This window comes from Cricetulus griseus (genome assembly GCF_003668045.3).
Source record: "Cricetulus griseus strain 17A/GY chromosome 1 unlocalized genomic scaffold, alternate assembly CriGri-PICRH-1.0 chr1_1, whole genome shotgun sequence".
Classification (NCBI taxonomy): Eukaryota; Metazoa; Chordata; class Mammalia; order Rodentia; family Cricetidae; genus Cricetulus; species Cricetulus griseus.
In genome coordinates, this window is record NW_023276807.1 from 7,805,749 (window position 1) to 7,828,588 (window position 22,840).

A 22,840-nucleotide genomic window follows, 5' to 3' on the forward strand; every position below is an offset into this window, starting at 1 on the left:
AAGGCAGCAGGGATAATGAATCACCTATTCCCAGGGATGAGACTGGAGAGAATTTTATTTTCGGATATCTTTATTAAGATAAATCACAGAATACAGTCAGCTTCACATGGTACACAATGAAGTTTCATAATTCCAAACAGTGCATACTGAACTGTTTCTGAAGTCCAAACTCTTCTATTTCCTATTAGCAAAAGAAGCTGGTGTGGTGTTACATTTCATTTGACCTCTGAAAACTTCTATTTGAGGTTGCTAAAGAACTTACAGTCGCAGAGCTAGGTGCCCAAAGCAAGAATTCTTTCCTGATCCCACATTCTGCTGTGAGAACTAGTTATACACACAGCATGCATTTCATGGGTCGGCTTTTAGCAATTCAATTATAGGAGATAATGTTATAATAAGAACACAGCAATCCACTACAGTGGGGCAAGTGGATTTAGCAAACTCAATCACGGGATGGGTGCACCGGCAAACTTGAATTCCGGATCATCTTCAGCTAAACCTTCAGCCTTTAAACAGAACTTCAGGGCATGTTTACTTGGCAAGCCAACTGAAGGGTACAGACTAAGAACACAGAGTCCCTAGAAAGAGGAGCGATTCTGCATGCTTTTCACAGACTTCTGGGTATGTGACTTCTCTGCAGTCAGGACTCTGAAATGTACGTTGACTGTGAGTTCAAGACTGCTCTCTATTTCAAGAGTTAGTATCTATTCTGTTTCCATTGTCATTTCAGTGTGGCATGCCGTCACTTAGTGAGTAACCCAAGCAGGGCTCACCAGCGAAACTCCAGGTGCCAGTAAGATACAACTCTTGGCTCTGGATCACTCCTGAAGATCCATGCCCCCCAGAGCATGTGTGTTCTCCTAAAGAAGACAGTCCAGAGGACCTTTGGATGACAGATTGTCTGTTCTGTCCAAATTCCCTACACATTCCATAGAAGTATCACAAAAAGTCAGTTGTCTTGCGGTGACAAGCATATTTGAGTCAGTAGCTGTGATTGTGATGGTGTGGCACAGCAGGCTTGTTTCTCATAGTGACCACTTTAGCTGGAGTCTGCAGCACAAGCTGAGTTGGGGCACCCTGAGCGTCTGTAAATGTTAAAGAAGCTCAGTGACATGCCACCGAGTTTCATTATGGCGATAAATAGGAAAAATGCAAAGTCAGTATTGTAAGTCCCAGCTATACAAATTACACATATATACATCTTAATTATATTTAAAATACAGGCTTACTTGCCAAAATTAATCTTAAGATGGCAGGGTTATGGTTGCTTTTTTATTATATTTTCTTTCTTACTTTCTGTTTTCAAATATACCTTTATTGCTTTTCTTGTGAGAAAATATTTCTAAAGAGAATAAAACTACATGAAAGACATTTAGAACTGAAAAAAAGATTTACTTAAGGGCAACTTGGATACGGTACTTGAAAAATTTGATGATATTGACATGACAAAACTGGGTAACTGACAAGTTAAAAATATAAGAATGAAATTCTGGTGTGTTGGGAATGTGATTTACTATGGTGTGCTGCCTCTGGGCATGAGGATGCTCTTAGAAATGAATCAGATTTTACTCTAGAAGCACCAGCTTGATAGCCAGAGAGTAAATTATTGATGAGGATTGAAAGGAAAGAAGAAAGAGAGAAGTGGAGGAGAAGAAACGGCACAGAGAGGTTCTTGTGCCCCAAACGAATGAAATGGGCAAAGGAGAGCATAGAGAAGAGAGGTGGGGCCCCACCCACAAGCAGGAAAACAAACTAGAGTAGTTTGTTAACTGGGACTGTGGCTGCTACCCTTGACATCCCAAGTCTTCACAGGTCCACTCCACTGCCCAGCTGCTGGGACACATCCAACTCTGGGTGGTCAGAGTTGAGTGGCCACAACTCAAAACTGTTTCAGGTCCAAGCATGTCTTGTCACTCAAAGACGCCGTCTTGGGTAGTCTGTTTGGCACTGGCATTTGGTACCTCACATGCTTCCAGAATTTGGAGCTTAGAGACTGCTTGTTGGCCACATGGTCTTCCCTCCACTTGATGGTCCCCTGCATTTTCACAAGATGCTGGAGAGAATCTTGAAGATCTCCAACCTGCAGTGGGCTGGCCCCACCCAGAGGCTCCATTTCAATAAGAATCACCTTGGAGTTGTTCTGGATGAGGGCACTGTGCAGGGCAACCTCCTGTTCGTAAGCAAACTCCTTGCTGTGCATCATGAGGGGGGCCAGGACAAACATGTGTCTTCTGCTGTTCTGGATACTGCTTTCCACCACGGTGGCTGCGTCTAGAGTCGGGAGATGGAGAGAGACCTCCAGTCATTCCTTTTGTACATTTAATATTTGAATCAAGAATGTTCTGGACATTTAAAAGTTCTTATTGTTGTAGTCTGTTGGGAGATTCTGAGCTGATGCAGTCATATTCAGAAATTAGAAATGATGCTACTGATTTTTGCTACAAAAATATCTGTCCAAGGAGCCTTCTGTTTAGCCAGGCAAATCAATGCTAATGAGGAGTCCTCCCAGTTGCCCAGAAAAGTGAAGGTCTCTTAGTCTATCATTTCATGGGGGACTTAGACTTCAGGTTCATTGAAATTTCATTCTTAATCTATTATCTTCTTAGGCTGGCTATTGACATGTTTAGCAGATGGTCAGCATTTTAATTCATACACCAAAGGATGCAAACTCACCAAGCATTGATCCTCCCAACTGACCAATGTCACAAGAGAAGTCCTGGGTCACTTTACCCCACAATGATTTCTGTTTGGAGAACTGATTCAACCCATGCTTTAAAAAAATAATCCTAAGAAAAGTCATATCTCCTTTCAAAGTCCTCCTTTGTACCTGAGTCAAGGCCAAGGTGATGCTCTGAGTGGACTTAGAAAAAAAAAAAATATGACCCAACTAGAACTCACTGCAGAGGGTAAAAGTACATGAAACAAGTGAAGTCATGAGCAACTTGAGATCTTCATAGAGAGCAGTGGTTACTTCTAAACAGATGGAATGAGGAAAGGAATGAAATGGTGACAGATGGAACTTTGTGCTGGTTGGGATCTTCCATCCTGGATGGAAGGGGATATGGAGTGGACATCAGGGGAGACTGGAAGACAGCTAGCAAGAAAATAAGCACAGTGCACTGGCCAGCTACCAGCTTTTTCTAAGTGAAGAGCAGTGTTCTCTTAGCTTTGCTGTGCTTACAGTGGAGGAAAGATCAGGGTTCATGCATTGAGAGAGGAGAAGTGGAAACCATCCACAAGACAGTGCTGCCATCTAACAAAGACAATACAAGCATCCAAGCATCTGAGCTTGGCTGATATGGAGGAGTTAATAGAAATTAGCTGGTTCACCAGGCAATGGTGGTTCACACCTTTAATTCTAGCACTCAGAAGGCAGAGGCAGGTGGATCTCTGTAAGTTCGAGGCCAGTCTGGTCTACAAAGCTACACAGAGAATCCCTGTCTCAAAAGACAAAAAAAAAAAAAATTAGTTGGATGAAGTGGGGAAAAAGAGATGAAGATCTGGCAGCTGGGTATATCCTCATAGACAAGTAGAGTTCCTACAGATCCTTGAACAGACTTGGGACATAGAAAGAACACTAGTGACCATTGACCACTATTTTCTACCCATACAGGCATCTGTGGGAGAGATGACAAAGCAGGGAGTGTCCCTAAGAAGACTAAGATTGCATCCTTCTAACTTGTACATCTTCACGTCTTCCATAAGCATTGATCAGATATTTGAGAAGAAACCAGATTGCTCTGTGCACATGCCTATTAATGCATCAGTACTTAAATCCCTCTCCTTTAGTAGACATGTTAATTTAAAAAGTTAAAGTAAACAAGAGCTTCACTAGGTGTATGCCTATGATGTTCTCTCCCCATTCTCATTCTAAACCACTGTTGACCTCTGAGGAATGGAAGAAAAGTTGACAGGGAAAGTTAGAAAACTCTTGGTCTAAACATATAGAGGGCAGAAAAAAAAGTGTGTTGAAATGGCTGGAGTTGTGATGAAATAGTCAAAAGTACATGAGATTAGCTAAGAATAGTAAGAAACAGAAGGCACTGTTCTGCTGCCCTGAAAATACAATTTGCAAACTATTTAACAGTTTGAGGAAAATCAGCAGGACTTTGTTAGCTCTTTCAAATATCTTCACTATAGGCTCTGAATGTCAGAGTCAAAATCTTTTTTTTCCAAATCTATGTTAGGTCTCCTAGAGAGAATAAGATGTTTTCAGAGATGGTTCTGCCCAACTGTAAAAGACTGTGACCTCCCCACTTCATAACTCTTGAGATTCTAGACCCCTCCTGCCATAGATCCTCCAGCTAGCCCCTGGGACACAGAAACACAGATGGAGACAATTACAGCTAACAGCAACTGGTCAAAAAGCAGAGAGCAAGCAATTGTGCAGTGCCAAGCCACAGCTGGGAATCTACAATGAAGCTCCTTCACCTAAGGCTCAGGGAATATCTGGGAAGAGGGAGAGGAAAGATTGTTAAGAGGCAGAAGACCAGGTCAACTGCTGTGAGGTTGTATCTTCTAGAAATGACATGGCAGTTTCACTCATGATACCTAAACAATATGGCTGTCTAAACAAGACCTGAAAATGTACAACACCAACAGATATGCTAGCATAGAAGGGGAAATCTCATGATGTCCAAGCCATGGACAAAAACAAACAAATAAAAACACTTACAGACACCTAAGGAATAGTCAAAGTAAAAGAGTTCCTTGGCATGAGTTCCCTAATTGATTATGTAATACCAAGTGGCAACACTGAAATCACATACATACATGTAACACAAAATGGGATGAGGTACTCTGTGTGTGTGTGTGTGTGTGTGTGTGTGTGTGTGTGTGTGTGTGTGTGTGTGTGCACACGCGAGTGCTCGCACAGCAATAACAAAAGGGAGAAAAAGGCTTTCATTTCAAGGGAAAAGGAGGAAGGACTAAACGGAGGGAAGAAAGGGGGAAAATATGTAATGTTTAATTTTTAAAAGTTTCAGAGTTATTCTAGAGGAATGCAAAGGAAACAAAACTGGGGCAATAGCAACTAGTGCACAGGTGAAGCCTTTGACTGATACCACCATATTCCATCCTCACTACTGTGAACATCTCATTGTCAGGACAAGGGTGGAATAAGAAGAGTAAATAATGAGCATCTCCGGAGAGAAACAGTCTAAAAGCTCTGGTCTTGGACCAGCAAAATAATTGTCATGTGTTTGAACCCAGCCTGAGTTTGAACCCATGGTGAGTTTCAAGCCTGGGAAAGCAGGAAAGATTCTATCTCAAAATAATCAACCAATAGTTAGTCTCTGGTCTTGCGTCTGAGATAAACGATCAATGAAAGTCCTTCACCAATCAGTAAGGAGGCCAAATCTCTTTTCATGAATTTTTTTTCATGAATATGTGTTTATTACAAAGTAAATATTCTAAGCTAAATTCCCCATTATAGCTCGAATGTTATGAAAATGAGAATTGCCTCTACTCATTACTATGAACGTTAAGTTTAAAAATGCAGTGTAGGAAAGCGTGCATATCTTTCACCTGATACATTAAAGTGTCAATGCAAATATATAACTCTCACTAATACTCTATGTAACTTTTTTACATTTACATTTTAAAAAATTTATGTGTAATATGTTAGATACCATAATGATTTTTTTTTTTTACAAAGTGGATTTCTATGGCTCTCCTTTCCTCATCTCTCCCACCCCTTGCTGTCCTCACACCCCTTATAGCTGCCCTGGGTTCTTTATTGCTTTCCCTTTCCATATGCCCTTCCCCCCTCCACCCCACCCCCATCACCTAACATTGCCGTCTCTTGGTCACCTTTTCAGATTTTTTTCAATGAATTTCAATGCCTGACCTGTGGTGGCAGTTTTACCTTGTCCGGGCAGCAGGTCTCTCCCATAAATGCATAACTTGTAGCCACATTTATTTTCAAGAACATCGGGCAGAGTGTGATGAACAAAGTACTCCAGAGAACTGGTTCCTGCTGAGTTGCCCCTGAAGACTCGTGGGTAAATGACATAAGCATCATAGAGCTTGCCATCTGAGAATGAAACCAAGAAGTACCACTTCATTATTGGTTCTAAAATCTCTCATCTGTCTGCTGAGAGACAGTCCCTACCAAGTTGTATAGCTGTTAGCGAATATGCTTCATCTTCCCAAATACTCATAAAATCAAAAGATACCAACAACCCGCAGTTATATAATGTGACCAGGAAATAACCGCTCTAAAACAAAAGTTGGTTGGTTGGTTAGTTGGTTTGTTGGTTGGTTTGTTGGTTTGTTTGGTTGATGTGGTTGGTTGGTTGTGGTTGGTTGGTTGGTTGGTGTTTGTTTGGTTGGTTTGTTTCTGACATCTTAGTTTGAATGGTAGAGAACAGAGTCTGTTCAGTATTCTTCAAGTTTGCTAATGAGCTGTTAATATTTATCATTATCAATAGGGGTCTCCTTCTGTGCCTGTTGCCTGTTACATTTTCCCCACACATTTCCCACGTAGGCACATCACACAGATTCCAGTGGATATCTGAAGCCACAGACAGTACTGATCCCACTGTTCTACATTTTCTCCTAGACACACATACCTATGACTAATTTATAAACTTGGCACAGTAAAACTTTAACAACTCTAACTAATGATCCATGATCAAGATGGAACAATGCACTATAACAAAATTGACAGCATCACTAGTCTAGCACTTTATGGCCGTTATCTCAAAGTAAAACAATGGTTACTCAAACACAAGCACTGTGGTATTTTAACAGAAAACCTGGGAACTAATATAGTCACTGACTAGTGGGCTGGTAGCATACAGCATGGATACATTGAATTAACAGATGGATCATTTCCCAGGCAAGACAGAGCAGGACACTGATTTTATCACTCATCTCAGAATCATGTTCCACTTAAAACTCATACTTGTTTCTTTCAGAAATTCTTCATTTAATCTTTTAGAGCTTCAGTTGACCTAGAAAGGCAAAATCAAGGATCTACGGGAACCATAACACTTCCTCAGAAGAAGTTCATATGCTAAAGACTAATAGTGAAGGTAGTAAAATTTCATAAAGGGTCTGGATTTCCCACAAATCAAACAACCACCTGCTAGTTGATGCCTTCATCCACAAATACCTAACCTGTTCACTTTCAAATAAAGGTAAATGTTCCCATTTCACCAGCACTCTTTTTGCATGTATAAAGTGTGTACTCATAGAACAAGGATTCAGGGAAAATTAGCATGTGCTTGGTGCTTCTTCTTCACTTGCTCAAACCTGAAAAGCAGGGGTGATTTTATTGTTATCATTTCATAAAGTTTTATCAACAGGTATTTCCCGAAACACTGAAACCTCTGTGGGCCTCAGACAGATTCTGTTATCAGGGGCTTGCTCAGAATAGTAATTCCACCAAGGAGAATATTTGAGATGAATGCCAAGAGCACAAGGAGTGACAGGAGAAGCACGGAATATAATCTATGTAGACTCAAAGATCTCATTGATGAGGTTACAAAGGCAATGAAAACTGGGTTTAGCAGCATACCAGTAGTCACCGTGGGACTTTTTCTTGACAAGAGAATCTTGAACTTGACACTCACCATTTTGAGTTCTGTAAGGTGTCACTATGTCCCTCCAGAACAGAGCAACCTCAATCCAGAACACTTTTAAGACTATCATCAAGACATTGATGAGCATTAGCAGTAAACTACATCCTGCAACTATGTAGTAGGTGCTTTGATGATTAACTGTCAAGGGATGGAGAGAAGAGAAAAACTATGATTAGCATTAGTAAAATAAGATAGAATGGATGGGTACAACATTGACATCCCTTGAAACCTCACAACATTCTCACCCAATAACGAACATTGATTTTCATGAATACTTTCAAAATCAACAAATCAATTGTATTATCCCATATTCTGTGCAAGCCTTGAGGCTTGCTAGCATAGTGTTCTTAAAGGTGAAGGAGACACAGACACATGTAAACACCCAAGTAAGTAAGGAGATAAGAGGTTTCAACTGACAGATATTTTGAAGGGAGCTTGCTCTATGCTAGAATAAATAATGAGGTTTTCCTGTAGAATGAGATCACTAAAGGATGGGGAGGATTTAGAAAGATGCAGAAAAAGCAACCCCTTCTGGTCCATAGAGGATGCTGAAGCCATATGCAGAGGTGGGAGTATGTGTTCTGAGAACTACAAAATTTCAGCCTGGAGAATCAGTGGAAGATGTGGTTAGGGCTATGTTTGACCAGAAACTCTTGCTATGGAATTTGCCAAAATATGAAAAAACGGAGTGTTGTAAACAAAAGTTCTTGTTACCAAAATTAATCTGATGATAGTGTAAAGCTTGTTTTTATAGGAGGCGATGACACATTCAATGAATATAATAGGGTAAGTGATTGAGGGGAAGATGAGGATATAACCTCATGAAATAATAAGAAAGGAATTGGCAAGGTAAATGTTTTTTGGCAACACTGAGGAGCATGAGTCAGTAGGTCAGAGGACTTACTGAATTTAGAGGGTAGGGGATGTAGAAAAGAAGACTGCAGGTCACTGAGTATGTGTAATGGAGAAATCAAATTACTCAGTTCTATAATGCTGGTGCCATCCACTATTGAGATCTTCCTTTGGCTATCTCTGAGCTTGGTCCCACATTTTCTTGTTTCTCAAAACAAACAAGTGACATGGCTCCCAACTTCAGGAATTTGTAAGACACACATACAAATCTAACATAGGAATTGTTGTCATTCATGGTATTCTTGGCAATTTTAACTTTATGATCCTTGTAGACTTTTAGGAGTGGTGCTGCTTACACATGAACAGGAGGAGTCTCATAAGTCCAACCTAGGAAGTAGTTCTTTTTTCATCTTATTTGTAAGTCCCCATGCAGAGGCCCCAAGATCTGACATGAAAATCTCTACTAGTACTTACAAATTCCTCTACCACCCCTGATAGTTTACCATTGTGTGTATGCAGGACAATAAACTCAAGACATCAGATTCTGGTGATCCAAACATGAGGAGAGAGCTTAAAACAGGCCAGAGGTTGTGGTCTCTATTTCTTTAGGTTTAAATAAGAACTTCCCAAGGAACTCATTTGGAAAAACTGTCTAAAAGTCCAAATGGATACATGCTAGGGAAATGTGGGAAATCTACTTCTTATAGGGACTCTTTCTGGCAAATTACCTATGTGGATAGCTGAACACATTCAACAAGAGGCAAGACCTTGATTCAAGACATGTCTGAAAGTTGATGTTCAATGTTTATCTAAGTGCTTATGACTTTGTAAAGTACAAGTAAATTTTCTCATCAATGGCTAGACTCAAATGCTTCTTGTCAGTGTTTATAAACAGGAACATGTCATCTTTGTTGAGTGCTAAGTCTAGGATTACAGTACTTGGCAATCCCTTGGGCTTATTTTGCCCTTTCTTCCTCACTTAGTGAAATTAACGGATAGTATAGGTGTGGTGGTGATAAATGAGAAATTCTAAGGGAAAGTCATTAGATCTGGCCTGTGCATAGAAAACTTTGAATATGTGTGTGTACTATGGGTATAGCAGACAGTAAATTTGCACATAACAGTGTTTAGAAATATGTAGAGGAAGGCTTTTTTAAGTTTTTGTTTTTCAAACGTAAGAAATACCAGAATTTCGGAAACAAAAGAATTCATTGTAATAATCCAACGGCAATGGAGACAATTTTTATTTAATATACTGAGTTGTTGAAGCAATATAAACATGTTGATTTGAATAATAACAGGTGAATTAAAAATAAACCAGAGAGTACAAAATCACACACACATACACACACACACACACACACAAAAAAAAAAAACAAATATAAAATTCCAGATAACACAAATGTAATTCCAAAACAAAGATAACTAGAAAATATTCAGAAATCTAGACAAAAGATACTGTTAGCAGAGGAGGGACACAAGGTCATGCTGGGTGAGAGTAGGTATGTGGCTTCCCTTTCCCTGTAAAATTAACTATTCCCACTATAGTCCTATAACACAGTGCTGTGGCCCACAGTCATCCTAACACCATTATCAGGGCAGATGCCTAATGTTTTGAGGAATACAACAGCACTAAGAGTCATCTATGAGTCTGATCATCACAATTCTGGTCATTGAGAATCACAACTCTTTTTTTTTATATAAATATTTACAAGTCAGAGGCTAAAATCAAAACCAAAGCAATACGGTGACACATACCTTTAATCCCAGTCCCTGGGATTAAAGCAGGTGGAACTCTATTGAGTTCAAGACCTGGTTGGTCCCCATAGTGAAAACAAACAAAAATAATAAAAATCCCAAGTACCACATCAGGCAGAGACATGGCATGACTATATCAAGTTTGTACCCCACCCTATCTTTTTAATCAATGTTTTCATCCAAGCCAATGCTCCACATATTGCTATCAGCTTAGAATTGGTATCTCTCTCCCTCCCCAACCCTCTTGATATTTGAAAGAAACTAAAAAAAAAAAAAATCTTTACATTAGTTGTATTGCCATTAGGGGAGTGATAAGTATCATAAAAGAGAGTGATAAGGGTAAAAATATTTTCTCTCCACTCTTTTCAAATGGAATCAAAGTGGTCATCTATCTATCAGGATGATAGTAGCTGTAAACTCAAAGACCAAGCAAGGACATCGATAAGTACTCTGGATGAAAGTTTGTAAATTGTTTTCCATGACAAGATTACACAAAGAGACACAACATGTTTATTCCCACTTTGAGCCCAATATAAGCACCAATGTCTCTTGTGGACTGTGCAAAGGATGACTGAGGAAGCCACTTACAGGTGAAGAGAGGGAAGGGAAAAGGAAGAGAGGACATGCAAAGGAAGGTGAAGAGTATGAAGAGGACTGTGGGGAGAAAAGGGAGGAGGGGGAATAGAGAGAGGAGGAATACAGTGGCACAGAGTCCTCCTGGAAGACGGAAACATTCTAGAAAGACCAGATTTAAAGAGCATCCTCAAGAGGAGAAACACACTTCATGAGGAAAACCAACAAGTCCTACGATCTTGATAAATTCTCTAGGACCAAACTGCAATGCACAGTCCTCTGAGAAAATGGCTGCAGTTTACAGTTGATTCTGCCATTTTAGTCAAGCTAAGGGTGAGGGACAGTCCTTACTTGGCTGTTTTCTTCTCAGATGCACAGTGTGCCTTATCATGCCATGATGGCTCAGGGCCAGACAGTCATATTTCAGGGACAAATCCTTGTCTCTCACATCAGTTATTCTTAACACTGAGGTTAAACAATCCATGCCATTGCTGGAACTGAGAAAGCAACATGTTACCGATAATGTTTTCCTGGCAAATGCCAGCTGTGAGAAGGGGATGGGGATGTTTCAATTCAATATAGAAATAGCTAGGCATGGTGACACATGCCTCTAACCCCATCATTCAAGAAGTAGGAGGCTAGCATGGTCTACACAGTAAGCTCCACACCAGCCAGCACTACATAGTAAGACGTTGTCTCAATAAATACATATGTAGCTAGATAGATAATCGATAGATTAAATACCTTTGATTTTGTTCTTTCTCCTCTTGTATTCTTGCTTCGCCAAAAGTTTCAACATTCCTTTTATTAATCTGCCACCGAACATTCATCAAGAACTGAGAGCCTTTACCAAAGCAAGCTAAGCAAGTGATAGTCACTGGTTTTCCTAGATGGGAAGTGAAGAGGTTCACGAGGAAAATTAAATTCTGCAAGTGGCATCACTCACTGTAGTAAAGTTTCTACAGTTCTGCCCTCATCTCCTTCCTTCCCCTCCTCATCTCCCTCTTTGCTTTCCACCCCCACCCCTGTCAGTGTCTCCATTTTCCTCAGAGCCCCACCACCCTCTTGTCTCTGGGAAAACTAAGCTGGCCCTAACTTCACAGCCTCACATAATCATGAAAGAGTTGCAGAGAGTTGAAATGTGAGTTTCTTTTTCACTGGTCCCTTCCATGTCTGTCTCTTCCCATGGAATTCTCCTTGTTGCTCCATGAGTTGCCTTTACCCAGCCCAACCATTTTCCTGAATGTAATCAGTCACAAAAAGTACTTACTTCCCAGTGCTCCATCCCACCCCCTTTAACTTGAGATGTTCTTTCAAAACATCAGAGCTGATTTTGGCCACAGTCAAACAGTGATTCAGCCCTCCCTTCCTGGACTACAGGTTCCCACCAGAAGCCTGCCTAAAATGAGGCATATCATTAGCATGAGGATGAGAGATTCTCTGGAACAGCAAAGCTATGGAGAAAGGATTAGAAGCTGCCACACTGTAGATGGAAACGGTAGTGCCCAAGACTGGAACTGATGATACAGAACCAAATGTTTTTTTTTTTGGCAAAGAAAAGGGTGGCAAGATGGATTACAAACAAGAAGTTATATATAATCATACTCCCCTGAAATGATGAATAACAATGTAGGCATAATAGGGAAGAATGTACAGCATATTGCTCATTAGAGTGATACACTGAGGCCAGGAGTGTGGGTAGAGTTATAGGTTACAGATGGGTGATGAAAGAAAGGGGCACAACTCATGGTGGTGTTTCAGACACCAAGTCTTTTTTCATTCTATCCAGCTTTAAATGGAAACCAAAAAGAGAAGAGACATAGAGATTCATGAATTTGTATTTTTATTCTTTCACTGTCACTCATCAATGACCTTGGGTGTGCCTTTGAGCATCTCCGAACCTGTTACTCAAAAGTAGAAGTGACCACAACAAGAAGAGATGCTTAAGTGAGAGCTAAGAACTCCAAATCTCAGTACAAATACAATGTTGCATTTTGGTCTGATGGGGACAGGTGTTTCCATGCTGCAACCTCACATGATCCCCAAGTTTCCTTCTACTGATTACATGACCTTTCCATAGGAAACCAGACCCAAAATCATAAGGAAATATTTTCCAGGTTAACAGGGAGTTGTTTAAAAAATTTCTTACCCATCAGCTGGGAGGTGGTGGCACACACCTTTAGTCCCAGCACTTGAGAGACAGAGGAAGGCAGATCTCTGTGAGTGTGAGGCCAGTCTGGTCTACAGAGTAAATTTCAGGACAGCCAGGGCTGTTACACAGAGAAACCTGTCTTGAAAAAACAAACAAACAAATGAATTTCTTACCTATTTCCACTGCTATGGTTCTGTTATGTGGAGGGGCTTTAATTACTGGAAACACAGAAAAGCCTTTTTCTGAAAATTAAAAAGCAGAAATAGAATGTAAGTATTAATACATTGATTAGTCATCAATATAAGCTGGTCTTTTCATAGTTCTATTTTATTTCACAGCATTGTGTCAACTGTTTTGAAAATAAGCTTTGGCAATGCACATACACCAATGAAACAAATATTTTAAGCAATACTTTTTCTAATTACTCTGACACTTTTTTGTGGTATCGTCTATTCTCTTCTATGTCATTATTACAAATGCTGGTTTAACACATTAGTTGTGTGACTTAGCAATCATTTGAAAACCATGATTCTGTAGGATAGGCAGAAAAGTACAGAGAACAGGCAGTCAATAGACTCATGAAAGTGATGCATTCATGAGCCAACTGGTGTGCTGCTCAACACCCTCCACCACTGCATTCCTCCTTGGGAGGGAGGTGGGGTCTCCTTCATATGGCCACTGAGGCTGAGACAGAGGGAAGCAGGAAGTCTCTTGGAACATGGATGAATCCCTCATTCTGAAGTGCTCATTTATTTCAGGGTGTTGAGATTAGGAAACATTGCAGGAGTTGACATTAAACAATGAGAGACACAAACACAACTGTGGTCTGATGATGCAATGGAGTACTGAAAAGGCTCTAAACAAAACATTTTCTTCAATATTGCTAGTTCATTTCTTGTTCATTGCCACTTGGATGTTGAGATCTCCTCTATACAGGAAACCATGCCCAGAAGACCTCAATTCTGTAAACTCCATCAGATATGATTAGGAAATATCCTCCTCAAGTGGCTTCTGTAATATTGGAAATGTATTTGGAAAAGAGTACTTTTTTAAGCAAATGACTTGCTTTGAAGACGCTGATGATATCAAAAGCATCATAAGCCAGGACGGGAAAACACTCAGAAGTGTGTGTAAAGGTCATTGTTTCCTGTTACACTCAGGTCCCCATATTTGTGGTTCCTATATCCATAAACTCAGCCAGCTATGCACAGACTTTAGTAGCTTCTTTGACTTTGCCCTTGCCATTATTTCCTATCAGGCAGAATACCTGTTTATGCTGAGAAAATATATGAAACTGGAACATCCAGTATTTAGGTATATGAACAGTCTGGAAATCAGTCCAAAAAGAAGTAAATTCATACTTTGTTATCCTTGAAAATCTGTCTCCAAAGGGGAAAAAATAGCTATATATAGCTTTGGTTCAATAATGTAAAATCTTTCCCTGGAATTCCTAAACCTTACTGTGCAACAGCAGCTTCTTGTCATAGTGGAGTGTGTGGATGGGACACAGAAGAGAAGAGACTATGGATAGAGGATAGGAAATGCAACAGGAAGTATTCAGTTCTACCTTCTTGTTTTTGTTTGAATCTTGAACCTTGTTGAAGGCAGGAGCTTACCTTCAACCGTGAATGATCTGGTTGCAGTCACTGTGTAATTGGTTCCATTCTCAGTGTGTGTGAATTTACATGTGTAGTCACCTTCATCTTCTTGCCTCACATCGTTAATGAACAAGTATGATCTATGGGCCCTGTACTTTGGTCCTTGAAGAGGTTTGCAGTTCTGAAGCAACAACAAGGAAAACATTCCATTTCTCTCCCGCTGAGCTTTTCACTTTCAACTACATCAATTGTGCTAATTTTACCCCTGTCTCCCCAAATTTCAACCTTTTACCTTAAACCACTGAACAGGTGCTGTCCAATTATAAAGGCCAATTGTTGGGCAAGTTATCTTGGAATTTTTTTCTGATCCAGCTACTGTTGAGTACATCAAATAACTGGGAATGCTACAGCCTGGAGGCCTTTTATGTATGGTGACATTCATGTATCCAGTCGTATTCAAGTCTGGACTATTGAAAGAAGGCAAGCATTTAAAAAGTAATACATGAGATAGCTTAATTCAACTCTATCCCTTGCACAATGTTGCTCTTGCAAAAATGATGCATACCGTTCTCTTATTGCAAAATAATCAAAATCCTGAGCTTTTAAAGATTTCTTTCTTACCCTTGAGACGAAGCAAACCTCTGAAAATGGCTTCACCTACTGTAATGCTAGGATCCTAAGTAAAATCTGTGTTCCTGTTTGTTGAGCCAGGTGGAGAGATAAGCATTCTTTGTGGATTACATCATATTAGTCTCACAGTGATTTTTTTTCTTTTTACTTTTGGATCATGATACTATAGTAAGAATTTTACACATGAGGAACTGAGAGACAGAGAAGTTACATGGTGCACCACACACCTAACTAGTAGAAGGGCATGGGTTGGAAACTGTAGTCTCGAAACCTAGGCATCAAGCTATACCTAGGATAATCTGACACTTTGTGAGTACCAGAGGCAGTGAGAAATCTAAACACGAAGCAATTGCAGTTCAGACTGGGGCATTTGAAGATATATACCCTGGGTCTCTGCAGTCTATGTCTTTGTCTAGGCTCTGCATCTAAGCTTTTTCACCCAACACAGATCTTTGTAATGCCAACTCTCTGGACTTCCATTTGTTATGCTAGTTTGTTCCTACTCCCAGACAACAGTTATGGATGACTCGTTGTTCTTGGGTCACTAGAAAAGATGGGCACTTTTCTAATTAGGAGATATATATATCCTTGCTGTGGTACATTCCATAGCCTATCATCCACCAGGCTGCTGTCTTCTCAGGCACACTTCCTTGTTCGAATCACTTTATAAATTTAACCATTCCACTGGTGGGGGGCAGAGCCGAGAGAAAGCAATGACAGCTGGGCCATCCATCATTAGTGAAAAGGGAGCAGAGCCAAGGCTCATCACTGTTTCCTGTACAATACCTTCTGATAACACAAGCATACATCCCAGAGTCATCCACTCTGGCTGGTAGAAACTTCAGACGATCTCTTAAGACAAAGATCCGACTTCTTTTTTGAGTAGGAATACTTTCATTTGTATTTGAGTGGTACCATTCCACTGGATAAAGTGAGCCTGCACTTTGGGGGCATCTCACAATTAAAGCCTCATTTTCCAGACCCCAGAATGGTTGACCTACAAAGAAAATGTGGACACGATCCTGAAATGGCCATGTGAAAAGATCACAGTTCTCTTTATATAACTCAATGTCTCCATCCACGATTAGATTTCTAAAGAGATCATATATTGTGATGCTTTGAGAAATAATAAGTCAACAATCAGAAGTCTTTACTAAATGCTCTACACGGTGCAATAGACTAAGGAATCAGTTTGAGCTTATGTCTCCATTTGCTCCTCGGGGAAAGCACCTATATTTACCTGAACACATTGTCAGTCAATAAATACTCACAGTGCAATGCCTCCCACATGCAGCTACTGTGTTAAATCTTGATTTATGTAACTCAAAATTGTGATCTCCTCACTATAAGGGATTCTTTCTGAGAGATTTACCATAAAGAATGAGTGAAGAGGAAATAATTTTGTAGCACACAATTCAGTCCCCAAACAACTAGAAGCAAGCAACTGAAATGCAGCAAATGTTTTCTCCGAATTACTTAAGCCAAAAAGCATACAATTTATCTGAGAATCAATACTTACTGCTCTTCGTTACTGTGAAATACATGAGAACTGTCAGGATTGCCAAAGCCCAAAGCCCCATTCTGTTTATCAATTGTGTGCTGGTGATTGATTGCTGAGGTCCCCTGGTGGATCAATGACACAGAATAGTAATGATGTGTTCACTAGGTGTTTGATGAGTGCTGTCTGACTTAGGGTCCAGAAGAGAAGTCACTGTAGCCACTGAAAAAGAAATAAAAAAAACCACAAGGAAAATATTTATCTTGCCCTGCTTTTTACTTACTAGAGACCATAAAGGAGAGTCAGTCAATTAACACATATTTATTATGTTTACTTATAGTAGGTTTCAAGTATACTGTGCTGCATTCATTCCTATTGAACTTGAAACAAGAGAGCAGCTCTCCCAATGACTAGATAATTTCACAATCATACCTTACCAGTCTCTTGAGCAATACTATGAAGAAGCTAAGGTTAAGAGGAAAGAAAACAAATTCCTACATTTGAAAAAATCAGAAGCATAAAATTGAGTAGATGTTAGGAAGCAATTTTATGCAAAACCACAGCCCTGTAGCAGGCCAGAAGCAACATGCACACGTCTATTGGTTTACACTCCGGTACCCACAGATAACTGTCACAAAAGCACTAAGGAAGGAAAACTTTGAACCAAAACCAGCCAAAAGCCATTCAAGACTGTTCTCCAAACTTTCAAATAATTGTCACTGCTTCAGCTTGTTCTCAAGAGCCACAGAGGATTGCTGGAGGTCTGAAAACAATTAAACCCCTTCCTTTTCCTTTTTGACAAAAGAATCAATTACTGTAGCTTTTTCCCTTCAGCCACTAGGGAAGGGATACAGGTAGGAACAAATAAGAAAATACTTAGTAATGTCAAGAGATTGTATTTCTTTGAATTGCAGATACTTTTTCTTTTACAAGCCAGACAGTCATCAATTCTTACCCCAAATGAAGGGCTGGGGAGAATGAGTTCAGGACACTGAGACTACTTCCCAGCCTTTGGTATTCCGTTGTCTCCTTTCTGTAGACTACCCATGTAGACATGCTCCCACTTTCATTTTAAACACACAGACATCCTGTAATTTTTCTACCCCACCCACCATGAAATTTGAGTTTTAGCCAAAATCCGTGACTTGTTCAGAAATGTTGCTGTCTCACTCACTAAGAATTCTTAAACTTACCACATAAATATTTAACCATAAGGACAACGTTAAAAGCCATTTCAGGAGAATTGCTTAAATCACTTCCCCCTGTTTTATCAGGATTACTCCAGTGGAGATAAATAATGCTATTTATTTTCTCAATGTCTCAACATTCAGTTCCAAATCACACACACACACACACACACACACACACACACACACACACACACACTAGACTGTCCTTCAGCAACTCCCTAACACAACCTTTGGCTGACACCAGGCAGGAAGCACAATCAGCTTTTGTGGTGGAGTCAATTACACAAACCACCACAGACAGTAGGTAGGGGAGGGCAAGGGCAAGGGGGGCAGCGGGGAATGTGAACCCTGAGATGCACAAGGACTTCATGCTACATGGGTGCTTAGAAATGTTCTGCAAGAGCCAGAGATGGTACACGCCTTAATCCCATCACTTGAGAGGCAGAGGCAAGCGGATTTCTGTGAGTTCCAGGACAGCCAGGCTGTTGCACAGAGAAACCCTGTCTCAAAAAAAAGGAGGAAGAAGAAGGAGGAGGAGGAGGAGGAGGAGGAGGAGGAGGGTGGAGGGAGGGAGGGAGGGAGGAAGAAAAAGTTATTTTTTAATGGACAGAGTGCCTTGGGCTCAGCCCAAAGCATAGTCTAGCATCTCAGTCATCAGGTTATGACTCTCAGCTGGGATGAAAATAACCGAACTGCAAGGCGATCATCACCCCTTGGGGCTTTACATGAAGCAAATGATAGTGGCTGATTTTGACCTTTACTATACATCATCATTGTCATGGCTCTATTATGAGGCTTCCTTTGACATCTTCACACAAAGGAAAGATTGAGAACCATCCCCAGACCAGCACACCAATAGAAAAAGAATTGAAGTCTTTATAAGAATCTCCTTTATGCAGGTCTCTGTGACTGGCCTATATCAGCTCTCCATTCCCCAACTCAACTAATGCCACACTGTCCTTCTCATCCCAGTACAAATGACAATATTGAGGCATTGTGATTAAGTGAGGAGTCCAAACAACACAGTGCAAAGAGAATTAGAACCCAAGCAGGTTGACTGTAAAAACTAGCCCCCAAATAGAACTGAGCCAGAGGCGGGGCTAAGGGTGGAGGTGTTGCTAGCTACGAAGGCACCTTGAGCCAGTCCCCTATAGCTCCTTATGGTGACTGGGAATGCCCCTGGCATCTCTTCCAGAGGTTTAGTCAGCTCTTAATCTGACACACTATGCAAGGTGGAGATCCCAAGCTTTTTGTTGGCTGGGGGATTGACCTTAAGCCTCATGGGCTCCTGGCTACTCTTGATTTTTATTATCCAGATCGCATCAAGATTCTGGGTAAAATCCAAGACTACATAATTTGGTACTATCATCAGCATCATTCAAATGTTATAGATGAAAATAAGAGCACAGACTAGACTGATTCAATAATTTAACCCAAGTTGTTGAAGCAAGAAAAGTCAACTTCTTTTCATTTTTCTCAGGTCAACTGACAGAGAGAGAGAGAGAGAGAGACAGAGACAGAGACAGAGACAGAGAGACACAGACACAGACACAGACACAGACTATCATGGTCAAAACCTCTCTTCTTGTCACCAGGACTTGAGTTATTAAAACAATAATCAGGTTCTTTAAGAAATAATAAGCCATTTATTTCAGCATCGGTTTGGGTTCACAGACATGGAAGATAGCTGTTTGTGACTACATAACCGGCAGCATAAGGCACATGTGAACACAGAGGATCTCCAATCAATAAGCCAAACAGGAGAGTAAAGTAGCCAAGTCCAGCAGAAGCAGTCCAGTATCTGCCAATCTTTCTGGAAAATGTCCCCTTATGAATTCTTCAAATTATCTTGCTTTCAAAATCAACTGAATAAAAATCTAATGTAATTTTGCACTAAGTCCCTCAATTTGGGGTTACAGTTTTGAAGCCATATGTTTTGAAACTATTTGTCATCTGGTTCCCTGATATTTCTGATATGAAGCAAATTAGAACAAATCCCTCTGATAGTACTGAGGCAGCAGTCAGTTCCTTCCATTTGGACTGTGGCACGAGCATGATTTGTAATGGGATATTATGCAAAGCTTATTCATTTGACTTGGCCAACCGTGCATGTTAGTTTAAACTACAGATGTTATAATCCTCCCAGGCTGGCTATCTGTACCCCGATCTTACTGTAAATCCACTGTAGGAACTGGGAACTTTTTTTGTCACATTCAAAACACACATATTCAAGCATTTTCATTTTTTCTTTTCTTAATGAAACTGTGTATGAGGCTGTCAGCAGTCAGCCACAGATCCTATATAGCCTGGACTGGCTTGGCCAACTGTCACAGGAAGTGCACATTCCCTCCTGGATCCCTTGGTTCACCTGCTCCAGGGCCACTCAATCTCTGATGCTTTCTACCATTCTTCTTTCTGCTATAGTGAGAAAAACAAACTAGAAGAGCAAAGGTTTCCAATCTGTAGAACCTAACATCCTGTGTCCTCCAGCCTTGTCTCCTGCCCCAAGAAAGTTGGTTTCTCTTTGGCTTCTCATCAGCAATGAGCACACCATCATTGGCTCAGGCAAAATTCCCCTCAAGTCCATCCTACCTGCAATTTTTTCCCACCTCTATTCTTACCTTTCTCGTCCTCGACATCATCTTGTATATGTTTTTTTTTCTTTTTTAATTAATTTTTATTTAAATGAAAAACAATCTTATTTTACATACCAATTGCTATCTGCTCTCCCTCCCATCTTCCCATTGGGTGTCAGTTGGGGGGCTTGGGCTGTCTATAGGGCTGCTGGCAGTAAAACCAGTATTATCCCAAGTGCATGAACAGGCTTTTGGAGCCCATTCCCTATGGAAGGATACTCTCTCAGCCTAGATACACAAGGGAGGCCTCAGTCCTACCCTAAGTAATGTGACAGACTTTGATGATCTCCCATGGGAGATCTTACCCTCTCTGAGTAGTGGATGGGGGTTGAATAGAAAGTTTAAATTCTTTTTTTAATTTATTTAAATTAGAAACAAGATTATTTTACATGTCAATCCCTGTTCCCTCTCCATCCCCTCCTCCCCTACCCCCACTAATACCCTACCTATCCAATACCATTCTGCTCCCCGGGAGAGTGTTGTAAGAGATTTCTGGCACCTCATCAGTCTACTCCGAATACACAGACTCCAAAGAACCCCTGAGAACCTCAGTCAAAGTATGCAGACTCTTTGGTACCTTCTACTTTGGCAAGAGGAAAAGCCACTATCCTTGAGTAGCCATGTGGACTCATTGATAGGATGCTTCCTGTCACCTTTCTAGCCCTGTGTCTTTCGACCCTTCCTACTGTTTATTAAAGGTATAAGTCAGACTCCACTATCCCCATTGCTCCTTCTCCCTGGACACCTCATTGGAGCTACCCATGGACTAACTCTTCTCCTCCAACCTGGGCCTAAGTTAAACCTTGTCAACAAGGTTCAGCCTGATATCCTCATGTGCTTTCTCTTGCGGTGATGAATACTCTGACCCAAAGTAACTTGTGGGAAGGAAAGGGATTATTTGGCTCATAGATTACAATCCATCATTGAGAGCCACAGAAGAGCTCAAGGCAGGAACCTGGAAGTAGGAGTGGAAGCAGAGGCTATGGAGGAATGCTGCTTACTGGCTTGCTTTCCCCGGCTTACTCAGCTACCTTTCTTATACAGTCCAGGCCCACCTGCCCACTGGGATAGCAAGGGACCCTCTTGCACCAAATAACAACGAAAATATCCCACAGACCAGTCTGATTTCATAATTAACTTTCTCTCTTCCCAGGTGACTGTAGTTTGTATCTAGCTAATAAAAACTAACCAGTATGTCTGGAGACTACATTTTCTTCCTTTTCTTCTCCTTTCTCTTTTTTTCCTTCCTTTGGTTTTTTTCTTCTTGTTTTCCTGTATATTTAGTTATTCATGTATGTATGTACAAGAAAGCATGAATGCCATGAAACACATGTGGCAGTCACAGAACCTCTCCCAGAAGTCAGGTTTTTCATTCTAATGTGTGGATTCTAGGGATCAAACTCAGATTGTCAGCCATGGCAGCAAGAGCCTTTCCCTACTGAGCCACCTCACCAACCCTTCTGATATTTTTAACTCTTCAATTTTCTTTTTCTTCTGTTGCTCCTGATTTTAAGATAGATTCTCATAACACGAAATGAATCAGCTTAACACGCACTACCCCTGACAGTGTCTTCACAGCATGGTAAGACCATCAACACTAACTGCAATGCCTTTTCATCTCCTCCAAAGTAAACCTTGTACCTGTGCCAGTCATTCTCTGTCCCTCCTTCCTCATCCTCCAAGATAAGCACTAACCCTTTGCATGTCTGCATGTATTTGCTTAGTCTGACTATTTCATATCAACAAAGTGATACAATACATCCCCTCATATGTCTGGTTTCTTTTACTTAATGTGATGGTTTTAAGATTCCTCCATGATGAGTAAGGTTTAGTAGTCATTCCTTTTAATGGATAGACAACATTCAATGGGGCATATGTAACATGATTTGATCGCCTATATATCCATGTATAACATTTGGGCTGCTTCTACTTCAAAAAAAAAAAAAAACTCTGAAATTATTGTCATAGTGTCCTTTTTGAATACCTGGTCCATCAACTTCAAATTGTAGTATTCCCTTCATAGTCCCTATCTCCTGACCCACTTTACACTTCCTCTGGGGCATTTGTCACTTGAAAGTAAGGTAATTTTGGCATTTACATTACTTGTCACACACACACACACACACACACACACACACAAATATATATATATATATATATATATATATATATATATATATATTGGTTGAATGAACCAAAATAGCCAAGGAACGAGAGTTTGGGGTCTGAAGACTCAAGCCTTGGTATATCGATCACCACAGGAGAGTGGTACCTCCACCCCGTAATCTCAGCTCTCCCGTAACACTGACTCCTCTATTCTCTCTCATGTTAGGTCAAGCCCAAGTCTCACTGGCAAGATCCTTCAGG

The 22,840-nt window shown here is 40.5% G+C and overlaps 1 protein-coding gene across 2 annotated transcripts; it reads right to left on the bottom strand.

Moving 5' to 3' along the window:
* Nucleotides 1-52: 52 nt before the first annotated feature.
* Nucleotides 53-17,754, bottom strand: Il1rl1 (interleukin 1 receptor like 1). 2 transcript variants are annotated; one of them, XM_027386751.2, is made up of 11 exons: nt 17,603-17,754; nt 16,669-16,869; nt 15,936-16,146; nt 14,812-14,986; nt 14,538-14,700; nt 13,095-13,163; nt 11,514-11,655; nt 11,121-11,266; nt 7,578-7,724; nt 5,867-6,034; nt 1,372-2,271 (listed from the first exon to the last, which is right to left on the bottom strand). In XM_027386751.2, the coding sequence occupies exons 2-11, from the start codon at nt 16,727-16,729 to the stop codon at nt 1,880-1,882; spliced, it is 1,674 nt and encodes a 557-aa protein (XP_027242552.1). In that variant the 5' UTR covers nt 16,730-16,869; nt 17,603-17,754; the 3' UTR covers nt 1,372-1,879. The 2 variants fall into 2 exon arrangements, with proteins under 2 accessions (XP_027242553.1, XP_027242552.1); XM_027386752.2 differs by lacking the exon at nt 15,936-16,146 and having other exon boundaries at nt 53-2,271.
* Between the last annotated feature and the right edge of the window lie 5,086 nt (nt 17,755-22,840).